This window comes from Rattus rattus, chromosome 3 (genome assembly GCF_011064425.1).
Source record: "Rattus rattus isolate New Zealand chromosome 3, Rrattus_CSIRO_v1, whole genome shotgun sequence".
Lineage (NCBI taxonomy): Eukaryota > Metazoa > Chordata > Mammalia > Rodentia > Muridae > Rattus > Rattus rattus.
Window position 1 is genome coordinate 190,134,952 of NC_046156.1, and position 24,905 is coordinate 190,159,856.

The following is a 24,905-nucleotide window of genomic DNA, read 5'->3' on the forward strand; positions in this document are numbered from 1 at the left end:
CATTTAACGCACCCCTTTCTGTTTGTTGACTTTTGAAGTCCTTTATTTATGTATTGGAAGAACAAGTACTTCTGTGGGATCTCTATGCCCTGACAGTTTAATTATTGACAGTTTACTTTGGGCAAGTATCGACCATTCCTTTGTGAAATAAGTTAGGCTCTTAAATTAAAAACAAACAACAAAATCTCTTTCCCACAGAGTGGCAGCATTTCCCCCCTGGTAACAAGGTTCATTGGACACATCCCAGCCCGGCTGCTGCTTTGTCTGAATCTTTAAATATTTAACTATTGTTCAACTATAAAGCACGAGTGAACGGTGAGTTAGGAAATAAGCCAGAGTCCCTCCTCGGCCGCGAGAAGGCTCTAAAAAGTCTGCGGGGTCCACCTCATTTCTTCCTACGGCTCTCTGCGGTTGAGAGTCCCTTGTACGAATTCCTCACTCACTCCGTCTCCTCGCCAGCGTCCCACGCCGGACGCGAGGCCATGGCGCCCTAACGACAGCGGACACGAAGCAGCGTGCGGGTATCACCTGCCGCGGACCCGAAACCATCGTACCGCGTCGCCCCGCCCTCCCGCTCTGGCTGGAGCAATGGCGCCGCCGGAAGCCCGCCCTCGACTTCCTCATCCCGCCCTGTCCCACCCCGCCTGTGGGCGGGACCTGAACCGAGCGGCTTCCGCTTTCCACTTTCCTGCCTTGCGGTGAGTGGGAATGAGAACGGGATCCCCTAGGGTGTGTGGTGGCTAGCAGTAGCCTTGGCTGAGCGTGCGGCCGGGCTATCCCGGCTTCCCCAGCTCCTGGTCAGCGGGTCCTGCCGGGCTCCGCTCGGCGGGCGGCGTCCTTAACCTTTGAGGCCGACGGATGATGGTGGACATGGCCCGGGGCAAGGAGAATCCTATTATGGAGGGAAAGTTAGAAGAGGGAAGCTGTAGGTGTAGAGCACCCAGGCCCACTTGGCTTTTTGAGGTGAAGGAGTATACCTGAAAGTGAGGCGACGATGTTTTGGTCCGAGACTGAGGTGCACTCGAGATATGTGGCCTGTGGACGCTAACTTTGCCACAACCTAGTCTTTAAGTCACGCTATTCTAATTGCAAAGTTACGCGCTTTTCGCAGAAACTTGTATTAGTTCGTTACTGGGCTCGAGAAAGAGCAATCCTTCTTGGATCTTCCTGAAAACTGTTTACAACTGGGCGAGGGCTTTACGACCTGGGACAGAATGGTTAACGTCTCCAGCAAGTTTAATGTAGTGAAAGTTAGAGGTACGGTTTCCTGGTACAAATACGAAGATAGCATGGGGACATGGAAGTTAAAACCAGTGACATTTCCCTTGATGTGACGGGTTGTGGTACCATAATTATTTTGGTAATCCTTTATTTTCTTGTAAGGTGCACTAATTTTACTACAGACCACAAAACCTTTAAAGAGCAAGGCACAGTGTTTGACTTTAAATGATGTACCCAATCTAACAAATAAATGAGTCTTAGTACAAGCAGTTTAAACTCTTGACTGGGGATGTTGGTCAGCTATGGAGCACCTGTTACTATGCTCTACTCGGCCTTGGGTTGTAACGCCAGCAACAGACGCAAAGATTCAAAATCTTTATGGGTATGGGGACTGTAACATGTCAGTGAACCAGCTTGATTTTTTTTTTTATGTCAGTGAAAGTCATAACTTTATTATTCAGACAAAAAACTAGTAATCAAATAATTTACTTAAACTACTTCTACAAATTAGGACTCTATTTTGGGGAATTTGCAATTGCAGTTTGGGAAGAAATAGGTTTCAACAGGCTATACTATTATAGAAAGATGTTTTTACTTGTTCGTTTTTAGAGAATTTATATTTTTTCCATTATCTTACTGTAAAAGTATCTTGCCTCGGTCTGCTAACCTAGGCCTAGTTCTGGAAGCTTCTAGCCTCTGTACAATCATACCTAGGCCAGAGACTTCCTGCTGAATAGTAGGCTCATCCTTTCTTGTTCTTCCTGAGCTCTGACTGGCCGGCCTTCTTCGCTGTTCTGGCTCAAACTCCTTGCCAGGTTGACTGATTAGTCTGGCTTCTCCCTTCCCTCTTCTGAATTGCTCTGCTTGACCTCATGCTAACTCTAGCAATGTGTCTAATCGTCTGGCTCCTTCTCATTCTCTGGTTCATTGTCTTCACCTGTGTTTAGCTTGTTCCCCGCAGCCCGTCTCTATACAACTGTCCCAGTACAACAGCCTCCTCCTTTCTTCTCTCTCTTCTTGTGAGAGTTGGGCGTACCATAATCTGTCTAATCTTTCTCTGATTCATCACTTTGGCCACCACTCAATTGGACGTCACTTTTAAACTTTGGCGTTTCCTTGTACAAAGTAACTTTACCTTCACTGTTTGGGATTAAACTTGTATACTAAGGGTGTGTCTGCATTCCAGCTAGAGGAACCAGAGATGTGCACTAAGGGCTAGGCCACACTGTAGCACATTCTTGGGGTTCACAGTGTGATCAGATATCCTGCATCATCTTACAATAGTTATGACTTAATTTTCTTTTCCAGCTCATCCATGTATATGTATATATAGAATTTAACCGTCTCCAAAGCGTATGGTCAAACTGAAGAAGGCATAACCAATAATCATCTGAATTGTGATTGACTCATTGATAATCCCAGAGGAAAATTAGAGATCACTACTCTAACATAAGGTAAATGGTTTTTAAAAATCCTAGCTTGTGGGGCTGGGGATTTAGCTCAGCGGTAGAGCGCTTACCTAGGAAGCGCAAGGCCCTGGGTTCGGTCCCCAGCTCCGAGGAAAAAAAAAAAAAAAAAAGAATTCAGGAAAAATCCTAGCTTGAGACTTTAGGTGGCTGTAAACACACACAAACCATCCTTATCCTGGTGTAATTGAGACAGGTTGCTAGAAAGAGGAACAATATAGAAAATGCCATTGAAATCCTCACCATATTTTACCAGATGATCCTCCGTTACCAAAGATGTACAGCATTTACTGTGGATGCAGTTCTCATTGTGATTTTTTTTTTTATAACTGTCAAATTTGAAAGCTATAACCTAGGAATCATTTTTCCCCCTGGATTTATGAATGTGGATTTTTTTAGCATCATGGTTTCCTTAATTTTTGTTCCAGAAATAGCCATCTAGTTCTCTTTCTCTGGGAGAATTTCTGATGGTCTGGCTTGAGAAGTTAGACATGAAGTCTGATTTGTACTTTTGTTGATTAGTACTTAGCTGTACTAATGGTGTGTCCACAATGACAGGATTCAGCTCTTTCCTGAAGTGAGCCTGTGGAAGTCAGGATCCTTGTGTGTCTGCTCCTGCATAGTTTGTCCTGAGAATAAGAGGCCAGGAGAACGTCCACAGGGCACAGTCCAGATGGGCCTTACCTTCTATAAATTGGTCTTTACGATTTGTGTTGTTTAAACTATTTTTTTTAAATGGAGATACTAGTCTTTATTAAAATACGACTAATTAATACTGAAACAAACTAGGTGATAATGGAATTATGATTAAATTGGATGTGTTCTAACCATATAGTGTGTGATTAACCATAGTCTTCTGCTTTTTTTTTTTCCCTCCCTCCCTCTGTTCTCCAAGCCCCAGCGTCTTGCTTGCTGCAAAGATGCTTGATGTGAAGGCTTGGGCTGAGTATGTTGTGGAGTGGGCCGCCAAGGACCCGTACGGCTTCCTTACCACAGTTATCTTGGCGCTCACGCCACTGTTCCTAGCTAGTGCTGTACTGTCCTGGAAGTTGGCCAAGATGATTGAAGCCAGAGAGAAGGAGCAAAAGAAGAAACAAAAACGGCAAGAAAACATCGCAAAAGCTAAACGACTAAAGAAGGATTGAAGGGTGAACAGACTGCAGCTAGAGAAAACAACCCCTCTGGAAAGGGCTGCAGCTTTGGAAGGACTCTCACCAAGCTTCCAGTCGGTTCTTGATAGTATTATTTAGTAAACTGAATCTGACTGTGTAGAAGAGTCATGTTCTGACCTCCATGCTACCGTAACTTTCAGGCTTGGAAATAAAAGTTTGTTGGTATGTACTGACAAGCATTTAAGTTAGCATTTATCATACAGGTGGAGCATACCTAATGTGAAAAATCTGAAGCTCAGAAGCACTGTAAAATCTAACACCTGTGCTCAGACACGATGCCAAGAGTGGAAAAGCCCACAGCCCACTTCGTGATGGGTTGCAGTCAAAATACAGGTGCGCTAAAAATACATAAAGTTATCTTCCAGCCACGAGAAATACAAGCGGACCTTGTGTTTAGATTTGGATCCCATCCTCAAGGTATTATGAAATACTTTTAAAGTCTGGAAAAAAAAATTAAAACATTCCAGTTCCAAAGCATTTTGTCTGTTCAACCTGTAGTAAAAATTCTTTAAACTGACAGTCATTTGCCATTTTGGAGCTTGAAGTACTCAGTGAAAAATGATGAGAAAATGGTTTAGATTATGGATCCTATTTAAACAGTAGTTTAAATGGGGTTCAGTTCTGGACAGAGGATATTAGGGATGTAAAAGAATTAACCTTCTGAGGTGAAAAGTTTACTTTGGCTTAAAAGAGATACAGTCTATTAATCACTTTTTCAGAATCATTAGTGCTTATTTTTTGGAATGGAAGCATTACTTTCTCAAAGGAAAATTTTATTAATGAGTGTGGCTATTTTCCTTCTTCTGACTTTAGTTTTTAACACAGCTGGTAATTATCAAGACACTGCATTTCAAAACCTAATTTTATATAGGATTCTTATTACCTTGACCTTACCAGTAGCATCTCTGGATAGAATTTTTGTACTTTGAACAATGCCATTTGCTTAAATGTGTTGCTAAGAGTAACGTGCTGTAGAGCCAGCAGTGCAAATGCCTTGTGCTGCTGATACCTTGGGTTCAGTTTTAAATGTGAAACTGTTAAATGTCACCAGATTATTACCTGATCACATAGACACTACTTGTGTTTTTGTTCATAACCAGCACAGTAGTGATGGTCCCATTACTGTTTACTGACTTGTTCAAAGTGAAAATCAACATTTCAAATTTATGAAGTCATACTTCATAATTTAAACCACTAAGAGTTTAAATTTGGAGCCATTTCCATGGGTGTAACTGGTTGCAGGGACTGCAGTCAAGAAGGACAAAGCTGGGGACCTTCCAGGTATAGTACAGACACGAGACTATGAGACATAGCTTTTCTAAATGCGTGGTCGAGCAACACTCATTGCAGGATTTAATTGCTTGTTACTGTTTTCTGCACCTCTGGTAATTTTAAGTTTCAATAATTGTCAGTCTTAATAAAAATGAGACTAAATATTGAAATAAATTTGATACATTTTTATAAAGAGGTCCTGAGTTTTTGTCTTTTGGAGGGAGGAGTATTTATTTTAAATTACAGATGTTCCTGCAAGTTAACGGTTCAAAAAGACAATGAATTTCAGGCATAGCTAAATGTGCTAGAAATAGGATAGTTTCTCAGAAATCAAGGACTCCTGAGAATGCTGATGGACCAGCTGTTTTCTTTAGGTTATTAGCTCCTGGTTGGTCCCACCTTCAGCTTCAGGCACTAAAATAACCCTGTATTTACTTAATGTCAGGTGATCCTGATTGTATTACATTTATGTAATAGGTATTATATCATCGAAATTACAAAACTTGCTTATAAAGAATCATGGGCCTCCATAGATCTTCAGATCTTCCACAGTTTGCATGTCACTAATTTCACAGAAAGTTTCAGTATATTTTATTGCCACGTTTTACTGGAGTCCAAATACTGAAGCAAAAACAATAACAATAACTTAGCCACTAAAGAGGAGGTAATTTAAAGGTATGTATTTAACTAAAAGTCTGGTTTCTTTATATACCTTAATGTCTTAATGTGGCAATTTTGTATTTGATGTAAACTATTATTTCTTCAACATTGGAGACGTTTTGTATGTATGAGATCAACAAATATTTAAAGTATTGGGGAAGGGGTGTGCGTGCAGGGTATAAAGCAGGAAATACTGTGAAGTTTGCAATTCTTCAGAAAAATCTTTCTTCATTGAGAAACAGTAGTATCGTTGGAAGACTCTTACATGATATCCAGAATAATTTTTAAAAGAAAGGCCATTTGTCATGTCTGAATGAATTTCAGAAAACTAAATGGAGTTGTTTCCCCTTTTGTGGCTAGAAGCAAGGTATTGTGAAGCCATTCAAGCATTTTCCCTAAAATGATAAAAGGAATGTGATCCTCCTTCAGATGATTGCCTTAATATCTGTATCTGGTTATAGGATCACTCTGGTTTATTGCTTCTTATTTGGAATAAATATTTAAGGCCAATTTTTTTGAACATAAGAACAGATGGTCAGATATCAAAGTTTTGAAAATGCAAATGGAACTTGGACAAGTTTCTTCATAATTTCTTGGAATCTCAGTTGACTTCCATAGCCTCTTCATCCTTTTTTTCCAAAGAATATAAAGTTTGAAAAGTGATTTAAATAAATTCAGATTATATTTTAAATAATGTGGTTAATGAAACAGCATGAAAGATAAATATAGTGATAATTGGTTCAAGGTTAATAAAGAAAAGAGCTTTCTATGTTGATAAAAGAATGGTAATGATTTTTCCTTATTTTATGTTTTGAGATTTTAATTATATCATTTTCACCTCCTCTTTCCTCCCTCCAAACCCTTCCAGTTTCCCACCCCACCCCAAACCCCTGCCATCTTTCAAATTCATGGCCCCTTTTTCTTTGTTACATACATACATCATACATACATACATACATATTACATAGTGTGTATTCACTCAGTCTATATAGTTCTGTGTATATACTTCAAATATAGGTGCAGCTAGGTTGTATGATTAAACCCTGGAATCAGAAACATCGTTTTGCGCCTCAGAAGTTTGCACAGTGTTAAACCCATCATTCAGAAGTAGCCTACATAAATGTATAGCAGGATTGCGTTCTTAAGAATATACTTAAGGTATATAGTGTCCTTTTGTTAATATGAACATATTCACTCTTGAGACTAAAAGCTTTTAAAATAGGTATAAAAATCTGTCTTGAAAGACATTAATAATGAACTTTAAAATGTTCAAATATAGCTAATTAAAACATGAAATGTGGCAGGCAAGATATTTAATATTTAAATTCTACTTTGAATGTTTCACTGCTAGGTAGCTTTTTTTTTATTTTTTATTTTTATTTATTTATTTTTTACGTATTCACTTTACAGCCCACTCACTGCCCCTCTCCCAGTCTCCCTTTCCCCCAATCCTTCCCCCTTCCACCTCCCCTTCTCCAAGCAGGTGTGGACCCCCTTGGGTATCCCCAGACCCTGTCAGTTCTCTGAGAGGCTAGGCACTTCCTCTCCCACTGAGGTCACACAAGGCAGCCCAGCTAGAAGACCATATCCCACAGACAGGGAACAGCTTTGGGATAGCCCTGCTCCAGTGGTTCAGGACCCACATGAAGACCAAGCTGCACATCTGCTCCATATGTGCGGGAGGCCTAGGTCCAGCCCTGTGTGATCTTTGGTTGGTGGTTCAGTCCCTGAGAGCCCAAGGGCCCAGGTTAGCTGACTCTGCTGGTCTTCCTTGGAGTTCCTGTCCCCTCCATGGCCAGCAGTCCTTTGTCCTGCTCTTCCCTAAGCGTCCCCAGTCATCCACTGTTAGGCTGTGGGTGGCTGGGTGGCTTTAAAAGGTGGGAAGGCAATGAAGTCCGGCACGCCAGCAGAGGCAGGCAGACCCTGGGATTTGAGGCCAGTGTGGTGTACACAGAGAGACCTTATTTGTAAAACAAGGTAGAACCCAAGGCACATGATTCTCAGGCTAGAATTATGTCTTATTTATTCTGTAGGAGGTTTACATGACTGCCCTGCATCTCCTGACAGCAAGCCTACTATTCCTTACTTAAATTCTCACTGGGCCACATGTTACTGAAATAGGAATCCCCTCCTCATCCGTCCTTATCAGCTGTGAAAGCGTGTGCCCTTACATGATCACTGCCGGTTCCTGACTGGGCCGGGACCTGGCGTGCACTGGGTATTTGAAGTGGAGGCCACTTGCCATCGTGGTGATCAAGAAGGTAAACGTGAGTGAATCCAGTGTGGGGTTCAAACCTAAGTACAGTTAGGCTTCAGTGTCGTGTGATACATAATAAGTTAGCTTTGTGGAACACAGTTTATAGTCAGGAAATGCAAACGGCTCAACTTTTAATCTCTTTATTTGTTAAAATAGCGATATCCATATAGACCATATGACGTCACCACAGCGCATTCACTGTCTTTTGCTGTCTCCTGGCACCCAGGATCCTGGCTGGAAAGTTTTGCCAGTGCTGGTGGGAACCACTGAGGGTTCTTCCTTCCCAAAACGGGGGGCAGAGGCATGCCCTTTAATGTGAGTTGCAGTAGGTGAAGGCAAGAGTTCTTCACTGGTTTCTTTACCGAGTTTATCTTTTTCATAAAAATCTTGGCTTTTTATTTTAATTTCTTCTCTGTATTTTTCATTCTTTAGTATTTCCTGCACATAGATATAATTGGGAAACATGATTAAATTTTTAGTTTAAATCAAGATGTTAAGAGATACTATATTACATTTGTAGATAATGAACAGGTTAAGTCTGGAAAGGCTTTTAGTTGTATATTTTCTGAAATGTTCCTTATTTTATGTTACAAGAGAAAAAAACTGAGGCAACACAGAAAAATATTTACTACTCAAAAAGTGAAACAACTATTACCTAAGGATCTGCACTATTCCACCAAAAGTTTTCAGGTTTCACAACTGCTTTCTGCCTTAAAGCCAAGCACCCATGCCTACTTTTCCACTGCAGAGCAAGGTATTTTCGAGTGTCCGAGAATGCTCCCCATGCCTGTGTCAGGGGAGTTCCCTCCCGGGAATGCTACTTCACCTTCTAGATTGCCGGTCGAAGCTCCACCTATTTCTTTTTCCCTAGAGTGGTCTAGTGGAGAACGGGAGCTGAGAGTTCAGCATGTCCTAGACTGGAGCGACAGGCAGGGGGGCACGTCCCTGCTGAAGTGTTTCCTCACAGCAGTCAATCTGCAGGGGCTTCTGCAGTTGGCTCTATCTGGGACCTATACTAAAAATTACAGTGATTCTGTTATTCTTGTCTTCCACTGAATACAAGACTGTCATAGAAACATCGTTACGTAGACCTTTCAGAAAAGGCAATTAAATCCTTTCAGGTCCAGGGTAAGAAGGCAGGATAGAAGTTATACTTCACATGACAATGACAGACTAGAGTATAAGGAAACAGGGTGAGCTCCAAGGATAAAGGAAGAAGCAGAGAATCAGGCCCAGAGTGCCCATGTTTTAAGATTGGCTCCCTGGAGGGGAGGGGGTAGTGTGAATGAAGTAAACTGGGAGACCAGCAATTACAGTTCCAGGAAAACCAATGATTCTTACAAACTTTAGATCCAGCCCAGGGAGTTAGTCTGAAAGTGACCCCCTCCTCTGCAGCAAACTAGCTCAAAAAGAAATCCATTGCACAGTGCTAGAACACGATGTCGTCAACCAACCATGGTGGTGGCACACAGGTCTGTAAGTTTAGTTTCCTTGAGGTGGAAGCAGGAGAATTTAGAGTTCAAGGTCCTTGCTAGTCTCAGCCAGTGCCTGAGCAGCTGGGCTAAGTGAGACCCTATCTCTTAAAAATACAAATCTTCATTCAAAATGGATGGACACAAAAATGGATGAAATGCTGCACAAAGAATTCGGATGGTTGTTTCTAAAAGGAAGAATAATTTCAAAGAGGGTAAAATAGGTTAATGAACAAAGGAGACAACATGGGATATGAAGGAGTAAATCATCAGAGCAGTAAAGATTCTGAATTAGAGAAATCATAAGGAAAATGGCTGCTGGGCGGTAACAGTCTAACAATGAAAGTTCACGCTGACTTAAAGATAGTGACTGTTTATTCCACTGTGCTAAGAAATAAACACCCCCCCCCAAAAAAAAGAAATAAACACCCAACTTCCACCCATTCTCCTTTTTTAGCTCCTGTGCTAGTAGGGATTTAAGCCTAGGATGCCTGCAAGCCAGGCAGTGCTCTACTTCAGGACTACTTCCCTACCTTATCTTTGAAACACAGAAAGGAGGTGATATAATGTAATCTTCAAATTTCCTACCAAGACGGTACCACATTAATCTGCTTTAAAAAAAAAAAAAGTAGAAAAATGTACAAAACCCATTGGTGGGTGCCCAGCTGTGACTTCTGAAAGATGAGGGATAAAGTGAGGTAATGCCTGTTACCCTGCATTTCTGTCTGGATACACATTATAGACTCCACATAGGCTAGGGCCCCAGCGAAGGATGGCATCTCACTAGGCCCAAGCCATAGTGCTGGTTGCCTATGAGACTAAGGAAGACGGACTACGCTGGGCAGACTATCACGGTCTAGACTGTACCAGGACCCACTTGAGCGCTCAGAAGGATACCAGCTGTGTAATGGGGGCCTTCACCAAGTCAGCCGGGAAGACTTCTGGCCAAGTCTTATAGCAGAGCGGGAAGACGGGCCAGTGCTGGAGCTAGCCCTGGATTAGGAGTCACTCAAGCTCTAAGGAACCAAACCGTAGGAGCGCCTGGGCAAACCGTATACTGACTGCTTGGATTAGAAGCAAGCAGCCTAAGAGCAGGCTTTGCTTTAGAGCTGTGCTAGTGAATGTGGTAGCCAGATGTTATGTGGATTTAACTTAGTGTAAATAGGATTTAGAAGTCACAAAGTATTTAACAGCCAAATGTATAGAGTGGCTACCACACTGGAGAAGACAGATACAAAGTCTCCATCATTACAGAATCTCTTGTAGGAGTATACTATTCTAGACGTTGTCTAGTAGAACTTAAAAAGAATAATCCTCCAGGACTTCTGAGATGATTCACCTGTCAATTAACGGTCCTTCAGTACAAACCCCAGTAAAAGGAAAGACAACAAGACCCACAGGCTAAACAAAGGAATACCTTAGCGGTCATCATGCAAGCAGGAAGAGAAAGTGCGATTTAAATGTAGCCCACAGTTATAGACCTTGAAATGATGGACCCAACAAATATGGATGTCATTACAGCCACATAAAAATGTTCAGCCGTAAAGGCCAAAGGAAGAAAGGCAGGAAACAGAGACCAAGATAAAAACTAGGGGAGAAATGTACGTGCCAAGAAAACTTGAGTGCAGTTTAGCAGCAGATCGGACATAGTCTGAGAGCTACAAACTGAAACGAAGGATTAGAAAAGTTTACAAAATAGAGCCTCAGTGAGGTGGGGTCGTAACAAGTTGTTCACTCCGCACACACACAAGGGAAATAATGATCAAAAGTATCCCAAGGGGATACAAATACAAACTTACATATTCAGGAAGCTCAACAGACCCTAATTGGGATGATCACACACCAAAATCAAACTGCTAAAAACTGATGAGAAAGGGGACCCTTTAGAGGAAAGGGCAAATGGATGCAAGAAACAGAAACCACTGAGTTCTCTCAGAAAGAATGGGTGTGCTAAGACAAGCGAACAGCTTTAAAGTGCTCAAGTAAGAAGACCAGACAGAATTTCCCTATCCTGTGAAACTGTTCTCCCATAATGGTATAGAAGAAACAAACATTTCCAGACAAACAGAAGCTGGACCGATCTCAGGCAAATTTGAAGATGAGAAACATTAGAGGAAATACTTCGGCAAGTAGAAAGTCCTACATATTGAAATCTGACCCCATACAATAGGATGAGGCCCATAGGGAAGGGTCAGAATGAAGGACTTCACTGCACAAAAACTCAGGGTTTCTGGACACACTGCTAGGGGTTGGGTATTCTGCAACTCTGCCCATTCCTTTCAAGTTCTCGGAAAATATGAAGACCATCAGAACCCTGTCCACTGATGTTGCTACCACAGCAACTCTAGCTTTGCAGACCTAGTGCAGGACAGTGCACCCTGGAAGGAATCCCATATGCAGCCCTCAGACTACCAGAGCTCTGTGTGCATTACTTATGTGCCTCAATATCCAACAAGAAGCAAGTACTTTAGGGAGGATGGCTGTTTCAGCTCACAGAATGAGGGGATACAGTCTGTCAAGGTAGGGAAGCCATGGCTGCAGGAGCGTGGATATGAGAGTGTACAGCGGGGAGGCCTCGAGTTTTCCACATTTTAGCAGGACAGGAAGTAGAGAGCAGTCAGGAAGCTGGGCTTCACTATCAAGCACATTCCTAGCAACTTATTTCCACCTCCGTCCACACACCTGTTCTTCCAGATGACGGTACCAGCTAAGGACCTAGTGTTCGGGTATGCACATTCTCCATTACCACTTTAAGCCTACTCTGTTTCCATCCAAGGGAAAGCACCTGCCTATCAAGAACAGCATGCACTACATCATTTTCTGCGTCCCCACACATGGGCTTTTGAGTAGCATATCAAGAATGGTCTTTTGATTCAGTCTGAAGCCAAGTCCTGGAATTAACAACCATGAATCACGAAGTAGTAGAGTCAACCCCATTCTGGGAGAGTGACATGAGTGAACAGCTGAAGAATATTACTCCCTACCAAGCTCATGAAGAAAGCACACTGAACTCAGTCAGCATCTGTGCGCTAAGTTGTTCCTTAAGCGCGTTTATGAGTGACCAGTGTCTGTGATAACTCTTATTTGAACAGGCTGCAGGACTTATTCCCATGCAGCCAACACACTAGTTTGTTCTAGAGCCTTGTTTTGGTGAGAGCTGACAGACTCATCAGTGCTACCTATTGTTTGAATTTATAGGTTATTTTATATGTCAAAACTGTGACCTTAAATGTCATTGTGGAGGATGAGGTACAACAGCAAAAGGGAACAAACAGCCTGAATGCCTTCAAAACGCTCGCCACATACGGCAGAGAAGACGGCTTGTTTTCTGGTGTGATTCATTAATGCGAACTCAAGCTCCCCGAAGGTGGTCGAGTCCTCTGTAACGCCATTACTTGCTAAGAGTCCTTTGGGTAGCTGAATTCAACGGTGTAAATTGATACATGAATCATGATGCCAGAAAGCTTTTAAAGTTTTTTTTACGGCTTAAATATGCACGCTACTAATATGCTGACATACAGCGCAGTCACAGACATTAGGCATGATATAATCAGGAGAGTTAGCTCTCTTTATCAGTGTTTTATGTGAGATTCTAATAGAGAGGCATTTTCTACGACGGTGAGGAATCAGCTCTACCATATAGTTATGGCTGTAGGAAGTCTTAAGTAAAAGAGATAGAAATGTAGATGATAAAAGGAGGTAAAGCAAATGGCAGAATAGAGAAAAGGTCCCCGTAATAGTGTGTCCTGAGAGAGAAGGAAATCCAGGCAGCGTAAGGCTGGGCCTTGGACAGAACTCTAAATCTGAGAGAGAAGGGAGAGCTGGCACATGCTCCCTGAGGAAGCCGCCATGGACGGATCAAAGCTTTGATGACTCGATGGGTTCTGGGGACAAGGACAGGCCAAGAAATACTGAGCAAGTCCTAAAGATTATCCAGAATCTTCCATCTCAAGTTCTTCTGTCTCTGAGGCTGCCACTAGAATAGTGTGCAAATGAACGGTTCTGAGTCTGCGCTATAAGGGCAGCCGAGTGTGTAAGTGAGGCCTCGGTCCCCAGCTAGAGCATCGAGGAGCACTGCTAGCAGTGAACCTAGCAACAGCGCAGCCCTCACAGCAGCGCGTGCTACTGGACTTCCTTACATCTTGCGTTGTGATGCATGCATGGTCAGAATAGATGGCTGTCTCCACTATGTTATTTGAGATCCCACCCTGCTCAGTGTTTATTTTTAAAATATTAAACCACAGCAACAGAGCCTTAGTCTATCAAGAAGCCCTTCTGTAATGCTTTCATGTATATGTCTGTGTGATGCCGACGACATGATGCTCGTGTCCAATTTAAAAGGCTCCACAGTAACAGCCTTCAAAGTCACTGTTATGATTCTGAGGGGAGGGATTGTGGGACTGAACCAGGGCCTCTTACATGATGAGCATGCACTGTGCCACTGGGTCACACCCTCGCCATGTCCTTTCACATGGAGGGATGGTTGAGGACACAGTCTGTCATTAGCCGTTATCACATTTGCTTCCAAATTCCTAGAAATCTAATCAGGAAAAAAACGCCAAGACAGGTTAAAGACTCTCGTCCATTTCATGTCAGAGCCTGATTCTAAGTGCAAGCTCCCATTCCTGAGGTATATGTAGCTACCAGTACTTGACACTTCTATGTACACAGTATGTTCAAATGTAGGTTCAAAAAACATGCTGAAAACTCAAAATACAGTTTAAATAAATTCAACAGCATTTCACTGTTAGAAAAGTTTTTATGTACAAACAAGTAAGCCTTAGAAGTCAGCCCGATTCAGGCACATACCATTCTTTTATTTCTGTTGTTGAATTTTATGAAGTTCAAATTATACTACAGATAGAAAATGAGAATGGGAATTTATAAAATGTTAGCACTTAAAATTAAAATACATATAATACAGTAATTGGCACTATATATAGGAGAACATGTAAGATAAAAATATAAGGGAAATTTTGGTCTCACAGAAAGACATAATTCTAGAATGCTTACATTACTAAGTATATGCTCTAAAATGTATGTACATTTTAATCTCTTATCAGACATACGCCACAGAGAGGATAAGCCTAATTGTACTAGTTCCACGAGTTCTATTTCATGAGTTAAACTATACTTGCGAAGGAATAACTTAGGATTTAATCAATAGATTAAAAGTGAAATTTGGCCAGCAGTATGTTTGTGAATGCCACACTACAGATAACCACAAAGATGGGAGTGTGTCACACTACTAATATACCTCAGAGATCCACATCTCAGCATCCTACAGTGGGAACTTGAAGCTGAATATGTACATTGTGCGTGTGTGTGGAGGCTGGGGTTGAACTACCACAGTGCTATAGCCCACCCATCAATTTTGTAACACGCGGAGACAAATTTAATCCTACCAAACGCGCTGTTATTGAAGTGTGAGCTTGAAAATGCCCCTCAGTTGCTCAAACTACCTTCCTGGTTGTACAAGGTGAACTGTTGGGATGAAACAGTGAGTTACTAGATCACCCCCTTTTCAGTCTAGAAAAGAAAGAAAAGGGGGAGGTGCCTAGGTCCCCCAAAGGTATTCCGTGTTCAGACCCAAGGAGAGGGCTGACTTGTTAACCAGTGATGGATCGCCCTTGCTCAGAGGCTAGGATGACCCAGAAGGGTAAGGAAGTAGGCTCCAGCACTCAGGTCGGAATGCTAGCACAAGGACATCTCTCAGTCTGCATAACAGCCAGGGGAGGTACGCTCCAGCACATGCTGCTCCACTGTGTGTTCTTGCCAATCACTTCTGCGCCTCTGCCAAATCAATGTCACAGTTAATTTATGCACTTTCAAATCCACTGCAAACATCCTCTGATCAGTTACAGCAATGAAAATACACACCGAGTTTTTTGTTTTGACATGCTTTCTTGAACTCTTCCTTCTGCCATTTTCCCCCAAAGTGTCTCTAATTACAAGAAGTTAATCTCACTGGTTCTTGTTATTGGAGGGGACAATTGTAAGGTTTGTTTATATTCTTTGCTGGTTAGGAATTTCTGGCACTGAGTTTTCTGTCTTTGAACTTGAGCCAGATTAATAATTAAATCTTGAAATGTCACAAAAACGAACTAATCACAGAGCTTAAGTCATTAATAGTTTTGTGTTGGTATTTCCTTGAATAAAAGAAATGAACTTCCCCATGTATACATTCAAAAAACCTGAGCATAAAGACACCATTATTTAATAGAAAAACGTAGTAGTTAAACACTAATAGAAAATAATTAAAGATACTTAGCTTTAGTCCTATTTAATTGAACTACTTTGGTAGGAGACAAAGAAAACGTTGCTCTCTTATGTGAAGGGAGGCAGGGATTAAAATCTTTGGAAGAAAAGACAATGTTGGGACTCCGTGGCTTTCTTCCTAGAAAGGCAGTGACATGGCAGAGAAGCAAAAGCCAGGAGAACAGGAGTCCACAGTGAGTGGCTGCTAACATTTACTGACTCATCTGCTAGCTGCTGGAGATGGAAGGTGAGTGGGGCAAGCGGTGCACAGAGCTTGAGAAGCCACATACATGAAGGCTGTCCTAGAGAAACAAAAGGGTCACACGTGGACTCCTGAGGACTTGATGCAGGGACAACACAGACTGTGACGCTAAAGAGATCCTGACCCCTGTACTCTCTATTCTTCCATGCTTTCAATTAAAACCAAGCACCAAGGTTATGTTCTTGTAACTGTCCTTGTGTGCAGGGGAGGAGAAGTCTCCCCTTATGGTGTGCCCTGCAGTAATTCTGACTGAGGTGGCATCAAGAGCTGAAAGCTCTGTAAGCACCAATGGCCGTGTGGTGGCTAAAACCTAGAGCCTATTGTCCCATTCGGCTATTCACTGGTTCATTCGTGTGAACCACGTGCACAGAGCAGAACTAAAGGACACGATGTCTACCCAGTGCTCAACAAGCAAGAATCTTAGTGAGAAAGACAAGGACAAATGTATACAAGAAGGATGTCTGGGACATGCAGAAGAAAAGGCCGTCTGAATATTAGTCTCGTTGCAGGAACCAGAGGTTGGAAATAATTTTTTGGAGAAGACGATATTTGAGTGTTGACCAGTTTGCAGAAATTAATCAGAGAACTGAGAGGAAGTGCACACTGTAGGAGAGGTGTGCACATGCTCACGGGGCTGAGGAGGAAAGCAGGGCAGTGCTCATGATACTGAAGTGGAGTCAGAGAGAACACAGCACTCAGAACATGCTCTCCTTGATACACTCTCAGGACTTTCAGGTTTTATTCTGAAGGCATCAGTAAAGCATTTCAGCCTTTGACGCAAGAGTAGGATTTCAGAGGAAAAAATACAGATATTTCAGATAAACAAACAATGTCTTAGTATTTATGACCTATATACTGCATGGGACAAACTTACACTTAAAAATCAGTTATTTATTTAAAATTAATGTTTAATGGGCCACACTATATGTCTATTTGCTTAGTATGCAATCATGAATACAGGATTTCCACATTCACTTGTTTTTTAAAGTAAGACTATGGCAACTGTGTACACTGGACTGAAAGGTCAGAGGGGGAGGGGCAGGCATATTAGAGCAGAGGGATGAAACAGGTGTCACCACAGAGATGCGGGGAAGAAGTCATCAGTCCAGAAACCGCACAGCGGTAGCGAGGCAGAGAAGCGGCTGTGTATGAGCTCTGGTTACGGAGCATGGGAGGGAAAGGCTAGCAGAACCACTTGCCTTTTTAAAGAATGGCTGCAAAGTATGTCGTTAGCCATGGCTGGAGAGACAAAAGGGCACATGCCAGTCCTTAGCACTGGGAAACGTGAGATTGAGGCTGAGGTGAGATAAAAATTGAAAAAAAGAGGTATGTGTGTGCATGTATGTGTGTATGTTACACAGTATATATACCAAATGAGACGTCTGCAAAACATTCCGGTTCTTTTGTCAAACTTTCAGCTCTGTGGCCAAACCTCCAAACAGTCTGGCCTCCAGCGTTTCAGGGCTCAGCACAGGGCTCTCATTTCTATACTCTCTTCACGGATAATTGGTTTTCGTGCTGCAAGTTTAAACACTAGCTCCATAATGCTGAACAATCTCAGATTTATAGTTTTACCCTTGACAGTTTCCGAGGATCTAAACATTCTAAGTCAAACCAGCCCATTGGACTTGACTGCTTGCTACACAGTTTCACTCAAACAGTCCAAGGACCACAGAGGTTCCGAGGGCTGGCTTATGGTCACGTGACTAACCTGTACCTGAAGTAGGGATCTACTTCCCCCTGCCACTGCCTGGTGCATTTCACAAGCCACTCACAAGACTCTCACAGAGTTGGGGTCAATGCAGTTCTGTCTACCTGTTCTCCCTGACGCCTGGCAGCTTTGTCTTGTGGCCTCTCATCCCCATCCTCATCTGCTAAACTACAGGCTCGCTCCAAGGCAACAACTGACTGCACGCACAGACAGCCCGGAAAGTTAATTATCATTCTCGGAGTAGGTTTTGTCAGTCAGATGCATACTAGTGGGCGGGATGGGATGAAGAGGTGGTGGAGGGAGAAACGTTAGAGGAGGAGGGGCTAGCGGAGTGGGAACTGTAAGTGTGGCATGCAGCAGTGCTCAGCATAGGTTAGCTTAGCTTCCCTGACATCACTGTGTTCCCTTCCCCCCATACCTATGCAGCATCAAATCCTATCAGCTCTTCCCACTGCACCTGAACTCTGAAGCTGTCACCACCTCTCTTGCCAGCAGCATTTCTTGCTTAGACTAAAGGCACTTCCTAACATGACTCCGTGGTCCACATGGCCAATGGTGTGACTCTTCATGCCAGTTTTCACTAACAAACCTTTCATGGGTTATTAGAAGTTATGTCCGATCTGCATGTGGCGGATATAGGAGGCTCATGAGATCCTTCCCAGCTGCAGGGCGAGCTGTGACAAGACAACTCACACCTGTCCACAATGCCATCACGGGCTGCAGTAACCAAGGGCTACCTCGATAATGCTTTAAGGGTAGCCTATCCAGTGAAAAAGACAGGCAGGGGCATAAAGCCAGGCCACACCAATCAGACAGGCAGTACAAATGTGCTGAGGACCCCCACGAGCTTGTCAGAGCTTTGCTGGGCCTGTTAGTGTTTGACTTTGTTCTCTGTCTTCTTCCTCCCACAATGATGTCTACTAGACACCTACTGCAACTTCACCTCAGGCCTGCAGCCTACGAGGGTCAGGAGATCTGACTTCTCTCTTCTCTAGTCATGCTCCTCTCACATATGCTCCAGCCCCACTGGCTGCGTCTGTGGTCTTCGGACATTTTCCCCATCACTGGGCCCCTTTTCTGCCTGGGAGGCTTTTATTTAAAAATCAAACCAAACCAAACAGACAAACACCTGTCCACAATGCTATCACAGGCTGCAGTAACCAAGGGCTACTTCACTAATGCTTTAAGGGTAGCCTATCCCATTAGTTTTGTGGACAGGTTGATATACTTTCTGCTCTTTTCATAAAACAGGTAAATTATCTACATGGCCAACCTTCAGCCATCATTCCCATCCGTTTCTTGTCAATCTACTCATTTGAAACTCTTTCATGGCACTAAATCCATATTGCTATGTTTTTTGTCGTCTTCTTTTAGTCTCTGGGAACTCCCTGGTGTGGCCATACCATTGCTCTTGTCTGATAACTGAGTAGATTTCTAGAAGTTGGGTTGCCAAGGCAGAAGGCAGATGCAGAAGTAGTTTGGTTGCCATAGGCAATGAGTTTCTGTCAGCTCATTTTGGCTCTTTCTCCCTCGGTCCCCCATACATGCCTAGGACAGGGCCGAGCATGTAAGGTGTAGTCAGCTCGTGCTTGCTGAATGAATAAATTTGGCTCCACATACTCCACTGTATCACACGAGCAAAGCTAAATTTAAACACCTAACAATTAAGAATAAATGGTATTTCATCATTAATAAAATAAGTTAGGATTCTAAATAATTTTACAGGCCTTTTCTTCATAGTGACAAAAATGCCATAAATTCTTGAAAACTGAAAAAGGATATTTATACTCTTAGGAATTTATATTAGTTTTTAAAAATAAATGTGGCAAAGATGATGCTTTTGAAACTGGGAAAAATGTATCTTTGTGTATCTTCACTTGTCAATCATTAAGCATTCGGCTTTGAATATATCACTACTCAAATACAGAGTCCCTAAGTTAGGTTAAAGAAAGAAAGTTTAATAATCAGCCAACTTTTTAGACTCCCAATACTTTTGCCCCCAGAGAAGTAATCATAATGGTTATATTCCCTACCTAGTGCACACTTAACCATTTATCCAGGGCAGCACATATGCAATAACAACACAAGTGTGACAGATCCCAATGACCAACACAAGCAGGACACCAGGTACCGGACAGCTCAGAAGCCCTACTGACGTTTCTAAGAGAGGCAGAGGATGGTCAGAAAGCAGGTGGTAAACGACTCAGTCATGTAACGTGGAAATCGTGACAACTCCCCCTACCCACACACCCTGTCAAATAGACAGAGCATTTTCCTTCCCGGACTAGGACTGGAGAAGAAAGGAGTAAGAAGGTGGCTGGGTAGAGGGAAAACAGGGGCAGGTCAGAGACAGTGACCTGGGACTACCTAGAGGCAGAGCTGTCAGAGAGGCAAACATTACACAAGTTTAACAGTGGCACCTGCCTTGGGCAAGGTGACTGGTGCTGGCAGCCAGGCAGTTGGAGCTCCCTGAAGCAACTGTGCTGGGAGGGAAGTGGAATTCTCCGAAGGGCAGCATCTGATGAAACGGTGTGAAATGAGACCGTGGGAGGGACGGAGGAAGAATAGAAGGGACCACGGTGACAGCTCTCCTCCTAAGAGGAATGGAGGGGGCTCATACATTAATTAGGGTACAGTGGCCTCTGAAGGTCAGGCAACCAAGTGCAAGCTCAAACAGGTATCAGTGGAGTTGAGCTTCTTTTAGGATTGGTGCCAGGACTAAAAGAGGCTCAGGGATGATGTCCCTGATGCCCCATTGATGGGACTAGAAGACGAAACAACAAAGTCAGGTGAGAATTCTCACGGGAGATGTGGGAGGGAATCCAAACAGTTGTTGAGAACCGGGGGAGGTGGCTCAGTGGGTAAGACTCTTGTCACACAAGTGTGGTGATCCAAGCTTTATCCCTGGAACCTATGTAAACGTAGAAAGAGAACTAATCCCACAAAGCCATCATCTGCCCTCCACACTCATTAGGTCAATGTGTGCATGCATACGCACGCACGCACACACACACACACACACGCACACACACACACACACACACACACACACGAGAAGAAGAGGAGAAACAATGCAAACGAGGCATTGGATATCTGGAGCACATCTGGAGCACATACTCTGAGGCAGGACTGTTCTAGATGCTACAGATGCAGCAGGTCTAGACCACAGAACCTGTTCTTGAGGCTTGGACTCCAGTAGGAAGACACAAACTAGACAGGCAAACTACAGCTAAGACTGAATGGAAGCAGGGGACTGCAGTTGCTATGTCCTGATTCAATCAGCCAGCCTGCCCTTTACCACCTAAGAAACTGGAAACAAAACAGCAAGACAGTGCGTGCAAATAAGTAAATTAGAACTCTGCAGAAAGTCCTTTTGTTTTTTCATAAGGAAAACTACTTTTTCTCTACAAAATACTTCCAAAACAAATACAGGAATCTCAACAAACAGAAATTCATGAAGCAGAAAACAAACATCTTACACTTTTATTTGCACTGCTACATACTTTCTCTTCATTGGCTTTATATACTGCAAAATGAATACGATGTGTCTCAGTTACAAACACACTTGTCAATATAGATAAAACATACACAGTGCATACTGGCTCATAACTTTTCAGTTAATGTTCTTCAGATGTGTGTGTGTCCACAGACAGGGGATACTATCCTTCTCCCTGGTTACTTAGTAGCTAACAAACCACTATGTAGAGGAATGTGATGGATTGTGGTGCATGTTTAGAAAACTTCATATTTTATAAATACTCCATCTCCATGTGAATTTGAGCTCATTTGCCATTCACTTCTTGGTATACCTTCTCAGGACCAGAAATTCTAGATCAGAAAGGCTTTGTTGGTATTTGGAAAACATGTATGTAGCACTAACATATCTTTGTGTATGAATGAGCGCACATTTCCCCATAGTTTTGTCAACTTAAAGAAAAAAGCGTTCATGTCCTCCCTAGGTGTTTGGTTTACTTCTTTTCTGTCCTCAGGACTTCAATGTTAACTACAGGAAGCCTGAGATGCCTTGGGCTGTCTCTCTGCTCTCACCTGCTGTGTGTGGTTCTGGGTGAGACGGCTGCACATCCTTCAGCTCCCAGCCTCGCTCTCACCTCTCCAGAGTGATTCTCCTGGATTTTGCCCCACATAAAGCAGGCTGTGTCTGTTGTTTTTCTCTAACTTCTCCCTTTCTCAGAGTCCTTTTCACACTTACAGAGATCCACTTCGGACACACATTAAAAGTGACTTTCCTAAGTACAAGCTCTGAGGTGACCCTGATGCCATCAGGGTCCATCAACCTCCCTCCTGTCTGTCAACATCTGACAGAGAACAGGCACTAAGGTATTTGGGGAGCAGGTTTTAGCTTCCTTTCCCGGAGCTTACTGTTAGTTCCAATATTCTCAAAGGCAGCTGGATTAACCCTTCTCTTGAAAAGGTGCTCAGGAGGAGGATGGAAATCTCTCTTCCTCCAAGACTAGTAAGCTCTGACGCTAGACCATCCATGGGCTCTGCAGTGGGGCTTGGTGGCATACTGTAATACTGGGCCGGACAGGCTGTGCACGGTCTGGTTTAACTGTAGTGTGGTTTTCACGATATCTGAGAGGGCATCAGAGTCTGGTATGTCAAAAAGTTTGTTGGCTGCAAGATCTAGTATTACTTTTCCTCTGAAAACGAATATATACCACCCAATAACTTTGGAGTAAAGGGAGGAATGTGACGTCAGAACACTCAACAAGTCAGGATCCATAAGGGAGTTGTGACTGAATTTCTACTGCCAACTACTCCATGGTGACAATCATCCCCTTACTTAAAGTAAAGTGGCATTTCCTGTGAGGACTTAGGTGTGAACTTCGGCAACAGTGCTGGTCAGTTCCTGACCACGAGTCAGGTACTTAGGACAAGACGGTATCAGCAGGCAGCATGCTTTGCCACTTGCTCGGTACAAGTTCATTTCATAGGTTACTTCCTTATTTTCATGCCGGGACCGAAAGGCCCAGATAATTATCTGGCTCATTCCACAGGATACAGAAAGAAAGCTGACTCCTCTGACTAGTCCTCAGACTTCCCTACTGGGGCTGCTGGCCAAGAGCACTCCACCCAATGGAGGGAGGGGTGTGTGTGTGTGTGTGTGTGTGTGTGTGTGTGTGTGTGTGTGTGTGTGTGTGTGTGTGTGTGAGAGAGAGAGAGAGAGAGAGAGAGAGAGAGAGAGAGAGAGAGAGAAACTGAGCTCATTCCTTCCTTTTATTCTAGGTATCTTATAAATGTGTGGGAATTAGCAAAGCTCTTACATTAAAATTTTTCTAATACATATAGGTAACACTTGATATGAGAAAGCCTTTAGGTTGAACAAAACTGGGTTGAGTGTAGCTTAATAGCATTTACATTTTATGTTTAAGCTCTCTCTGTCTCTCTGTGCCTCACTCCCTGTCCCTGTCCCTGTCCCTCTCCCCTCCTCCCTCCCTCCCTCTGAACTGTCCCCCCACCCCGCCCAATATTGCTATGGAAAGGCTGGCCTTAGATCCCTGGCTTGCTTTTTAAGAGGCAACAATAATGTTTCCCTAGGCAAATCCGTGTTACTACTACCCAGTAAATATATCACTGAACTCATTACCTGTAAATATTTTGCCAATACACAAATGAATTTTGTTAACATGTATTGCACCAATGTGATAATGTCACAGCATTAAAAAAAACTATAGAATTCAAATGACTATAAACGACAGTATATATAAACAGCATAAATGTGGCAAAAGCATCCAGCTAGCAGTGAGAATGCAGCACTCCCTCTGCTAAGATGTCATTAGCGAGGCTATTTCAGACAAACACTAATACGTGTTTGTGTTTTTATGATGAATTGCCATGTAATTTGGTGCAAGCTGATAATGCAATTAGTCTGATTTTGTGGGGGGAGACAATTACTGAAACCTTGTGCTTATCAGTCCCGGAGAAAACATACCTTCTTCCTGTCTGAAAAAAGAAAGACTGTCAAAATACACAATTATAGAAAAGCTAGAAATAGATGGGGAGAAGACAGGGCCTGTCATAAAGACTTCACTTCCCTTCTGAACATTTCACCCTATATCCAATTGTGCAATTCAGAAAACACTGCATTTCTACTGGTATATGTCAAGAAGAACTTTATAAATTAAAGATGGAAAGCAACATTTAAAACCTTTATTCTCTAAGTACAAGTGAAATAAAAATATCTTAATAAAAAGATAAACTGTGTAAACCTAAATGATGGCATTTGCTTTAAACAAAAAGCACTATTTTCATTTTACTACTAGAAATCACACACACACACACACACACACACACACACACACACACACACACACTCACACTCACACACAACTTTAAAAATGAGAGTCAACCTTGAGCTGACCACCAAGGGTCTGGCGACCTGTGGCGTAAGTCTTCTCCCTGACACCTTGTATGGCAGGATAAGCTAAGGTGCAGAAGTCGCTCACATACCTTGATGGTAACCTACAGCCCTCTCATTGGACTCGACAAGAGGAAAACCATGCTTGGCACTGGAAACCTAACCGATAACCCAGGGCTAGTGAAGTCATGGGTTTTGGAGAACAGCCTACAACTGCCACCTTATCAGGCCAGCACAACCTGACTACATTCTTACCATTTGTGTCTACACCCACTCCTCAGCCTTCATCAAAGAAACTCCCTTTTGCAACCAATGAAGACCATTACAGAAAACCAGAGACAACTAGTTTGGCCCAGGCCCAACTAGTACAGCTACCACACTCACTTAGGGAAAGAAAATCACTCAACTCCATGAGGTCAACAGTTGTAGGCCATACCAAGCTGGTTAGTGAAAATTAACCTGGGCAAGTCCTCAACAACTCGCTTGTACTTCATTCCCTTGAGCTGGTCTTGGTCACCAAGTTTTTAAGCACCCTGGTACACTGTTTCAGCACTGTCCTTAATCAACATTGTTTTGCATCAGCATAACCGAAGTGCAGTCAGATTACGAGATGAGCAGACCTGTTGAATTTAATGACCTGGTATTGACCATTGCTGGTTTGAGCTCATGTCTGCTAAAGACAATTTTGGTTTTGACATAGCCAATGCTGAATAAGGGATCCCGGTGAAAAGGAACTGAATGCAGCAGAGGTAGAGTGGGGGAACGGAAAGCCCCA

The 24,905-nt window shown here is 42.9% G+C and overlaps 2 protein-coding genes across 2 annotated transcripts in view; one reads left to right on the top strand and one right to left on the bottom strand.

The window, feature by feature from the left end:
- The first annotated feature begins 601 nt into the window (after window positions 1-601).
- Window positions 602-4,336, top strand: Smim15 (small integral membrane protein 15). The gene is made up of 3 exons (XM_032898918.1): window positions 602-698; window positions 2,530-2,675; window positions 3,583-4,336. Exon 3 carries the CDS (start codon window positions 3,608-3,610, stop codon window positions 3,830-3,832), a length of 225 nt encoding a protein of 74 aa, XP_032754809.1. The 5' UTR covers window positions 602-698; window positions 2,530-2,675; window positions 3,583-3,607; the 3' UTR covers window positions 3,833-4,336.
- Window positions 4,337-8,172: 3,836 nt separating this feature from the next.
- Ndufaf2 (NADH:ubiquinone oxidoreductase complex assembly factor 2) overlaps window positions 8,173-24,905 on the bottom strand; it is a 109,909-nt gene continuing 93,176 nt past the window's right edge. The window contains exon 4 of the mRNA XM_032898919.1: window positions 8,173-8,486. Within this exon, the coding sequence (XP_032754810.1) occupies window positions 8,244-8,486 (243 nt within the window). The 3' untranslated portion in view covers window positions 8,173-8,243. The remainder of the gene's footprint in view (window positions 8,487-24,905) is intronic.

Excerpts from the sequence above, each read along its gene's own strand:
- Smim15 (XM_032898918.1), top strand. The coding sequence starts at position 3,608 with ATGCTTGATGTGAAGGCTTGGGCTGAGTATGTTGTGGAGTGGGCCGCC.